The sequence below is a fragment of the Chanos chanos genome, chromosome 7 (genome assembly GCF_902362185.1).
Source record: "Chanos chanos chromosome 7, fChaCha1.1, whole genome shotgun sequence".
NCBI classification, from domain to species: Eukaryota; Metazoa; Chordata; class Actinopteri; order Gonorynchiformes; family Chanidae; genus Chanos; species Chanos chanos.
The window spans coordinates 36,315,490-36,317,989 of record NC_044501.1 but is presented as its reverse complement, the minus strand read 5'-3'; the positions used below and the strand labels follow the sequence as shown (position 1 = coordinate 36,317,989).

Genomic DNA, 2,500 nt, shown 5'->3' with positions numbered 1-2,500 from the left:
ACCAACCACGGCCGTTGGCACAAGCTGAAAAATCAAGGGCGCTCACTCAACACAAGCCGCGTCTTTCCAGTGCCGTCCTCCAGAATTTGACTTAATATTTCAGTGATTATCATTTGTTAGCGTGTTTTTTCTCTCCGGCAGCAGGTGCGGTGTTGTGGGGATATGGTTTCTGTGGTGATTAGCGTGATGAACTTGGCGCCACGTGTCTCGTAAATATCCTCTTCTGGTGACAGACGCGCAGTTGGATCTCCAGAATGGATGCAGCCCAAAGGAATAAAGAGACCCCAAATCACTTACTATATTTCACACGGCAACAGTCATTTTAGAAGAGTGGGAGGGGGGGGGGGGGCTACAGGTGTGTGTGTGTGTGTGTGCATGCGTTTGTGTTTGTGAGTGTGTGTTTGTGTCTGTGCGTGTGTGTGTTTGTCTGTGTGTGTGTGTGTGTGTGTGTGTGTGTGTGTGTGTGTGTGTGTGCGTGTGTGTGTGTTTGTGTGAAAAATAAGTGAGAGTTTATCTCACTCACGTGCAACCTGTCTTCTGCAGATACCACCGCTTGACCTATGTTAACCCTTCGTTTCAAGAACCCTCTAAAAAACTCAAGAGACGTTCCCCCTCACCGTCCAGTGTCGTTCGTTTTTTTTTTTTATAAACATGCTGACTCGTTTGAACTTTTTCCTGTTTTCAAATTCAATTTATCATATCTACGGGCCATGTGAAATGATTGCATTTCAGAAAACTGAAATTATTTGGGTGGGGGATGGAGGGGGGGGGCGGCGCAGACTGAAGCATCGGCCGTTTTGGGGGGGGGGAGAAAAATAAAAAATATATATATTTGGATTTGAATGAGAGCAGAGAGCCGGTGGGGCTCGACGACGATAAGGATGCACAGCACGTTCCAGCAAAAACTCAGATTCATTCAGCTTCACACGTCCAAGCCATCCATCTCAAACGCTCTCTCTGTCCTCAAGAACAGCAACAGTTTGACCTATATGAAACAGGGATATTTACCACCAGAGATAATGAAACACGTCGGACGTCGTTTTGTTTTCTTTTTTTTTTGTCCCGTTGCTCTACTATTTCCATCCCGCCCCCCCCCCCCCCCCCCCCCCTATGTGAGGCATAGGAAAAAAAAGCCTTTTTGTGGGAAATGATCCCTCATTCTGGTCTTTTATTGGCACTGAACAACGTGTCATGTTTTCTCTAGAGAAAAAAAAAAACACAAAAAGCGCGTCAGAGCGCGTAACTCTGTTCCGGATCGATCCTCTTATGATGTCATAAAACTCTTTGGAGATTCTAGAACCGTCTCTTCCCAGCTTCGGGCGCGTTTTCCGAACGCGATGCAAAAACGGCGCGATTTGACTGATTTACGGAGACAGGTTAAAGGTTGTCGTTGGTGTTTATTACGCGAACGTACAACAGCGGTCCAAGCCACGCAAACCTCCACCCTCCGCGCATCCCTGCGCGAACGCAGCTCCCAAGGGTCTGTAGGAAGGTGGTGGTGACAGGGAGGAGCGGAAGGGGGGGGGGGGTTGATCATAAATGTAACTATGACGTTTTTATGCGGCCCTGAATGATAGGGATGTGTGTCAAGTTCGCCCGACGCGCGTAAATTAACAGGTGCTGTCAAAGACGCGACGAACTAATCAGTCCCTCTGCTGAGCAGCGAATCCTTTTCCATAAAAACGCGCACCCGAAAAGTCCAGGACAAACACACACACACACTGACTTTTCAAATTCTCCATTAGCAAACACGTCCACAAATTGGCGCGGATGGGTCAAACTGTTAAACCAGCAATGGGAACAGCCCTGCTTCAAAAAAAACAAATTTGTGCTGTGTTGACATTTTACTCTGGGACAGAGATTTCTTCCTCACAGATGTTGAGCTTGTTGCTTGGGGCTACGGATCAAACATCTCTACATGTCCTCTGGTGAATGTGACATTTTCTTTCAGCGATTGATCTAAAGGACAGATATGTCCGACGGCTCTCGAAAATCACCACGGGTAATGTTAAATGTTCCACTGCCTTTTCTCATTGGGTTAATAAAAATGTCCCAGGAGACCTCAGTGGTTCAAACCAGAGTGTGTGAGAGGAAAAGGACAAATGTGTGCATGCGTGTGTAAAATATTTGTGTGTGAATGAGAGAAATAGAGAGAGAGAGACAGACAGAGAGAGAGAGAGAGAGAGAGAGACAGACAGACTCACCTGGTCTTTTCTCTAGTTTTCTCCCTCGGCCGCCACACAGACGGACTTTGGAGATTAGGATTAAGATTTGTTTCTGGCATAGGGACTTGTTGCTCTTGGGGCATGGCTTGCGTTTGCTGGCAATCTGCCGGTTGGCCTGAGGGTCCTTGACCTCCCGACGCTGTCGGATCAGAGAGCTGGCGAGGGCGGCCATGGTGCCTTGCCCCTCTCGCCCGGAGAGGGGCGCGCCGGGCTGCTGCGGGCCGCCCCCCTGTCCAAAAACCCAGGGTGACGGGGGACCACCGCGGTCGGAGGCC

The 2,500-nt window shown here is 48.8% G+C and overlaps 1 protein-coding gene across 1 annotated transcript in view; it reads right to left on the bottom strand.

The window, feature by feature from the left end:
- Positions 1–2,397, bottom strand: part of fgf11a (fibroblast growth factor 11a) — a 41,967-nt gene extending 39,570 nt beyond the window's left edge. The window contains exon 1 of the mRNA XM_030780010.1: positions 2,205–2,397. Within this exon, the coding sequence (XP_030635870.1) occupies positions 2,205–2,397 (193 nt within the window). The remainder of the gene's footprint in view (positions 1–2,204) is intronic.
- Positions 2,398–2,500: the final 103 nt, after the last annotated feature.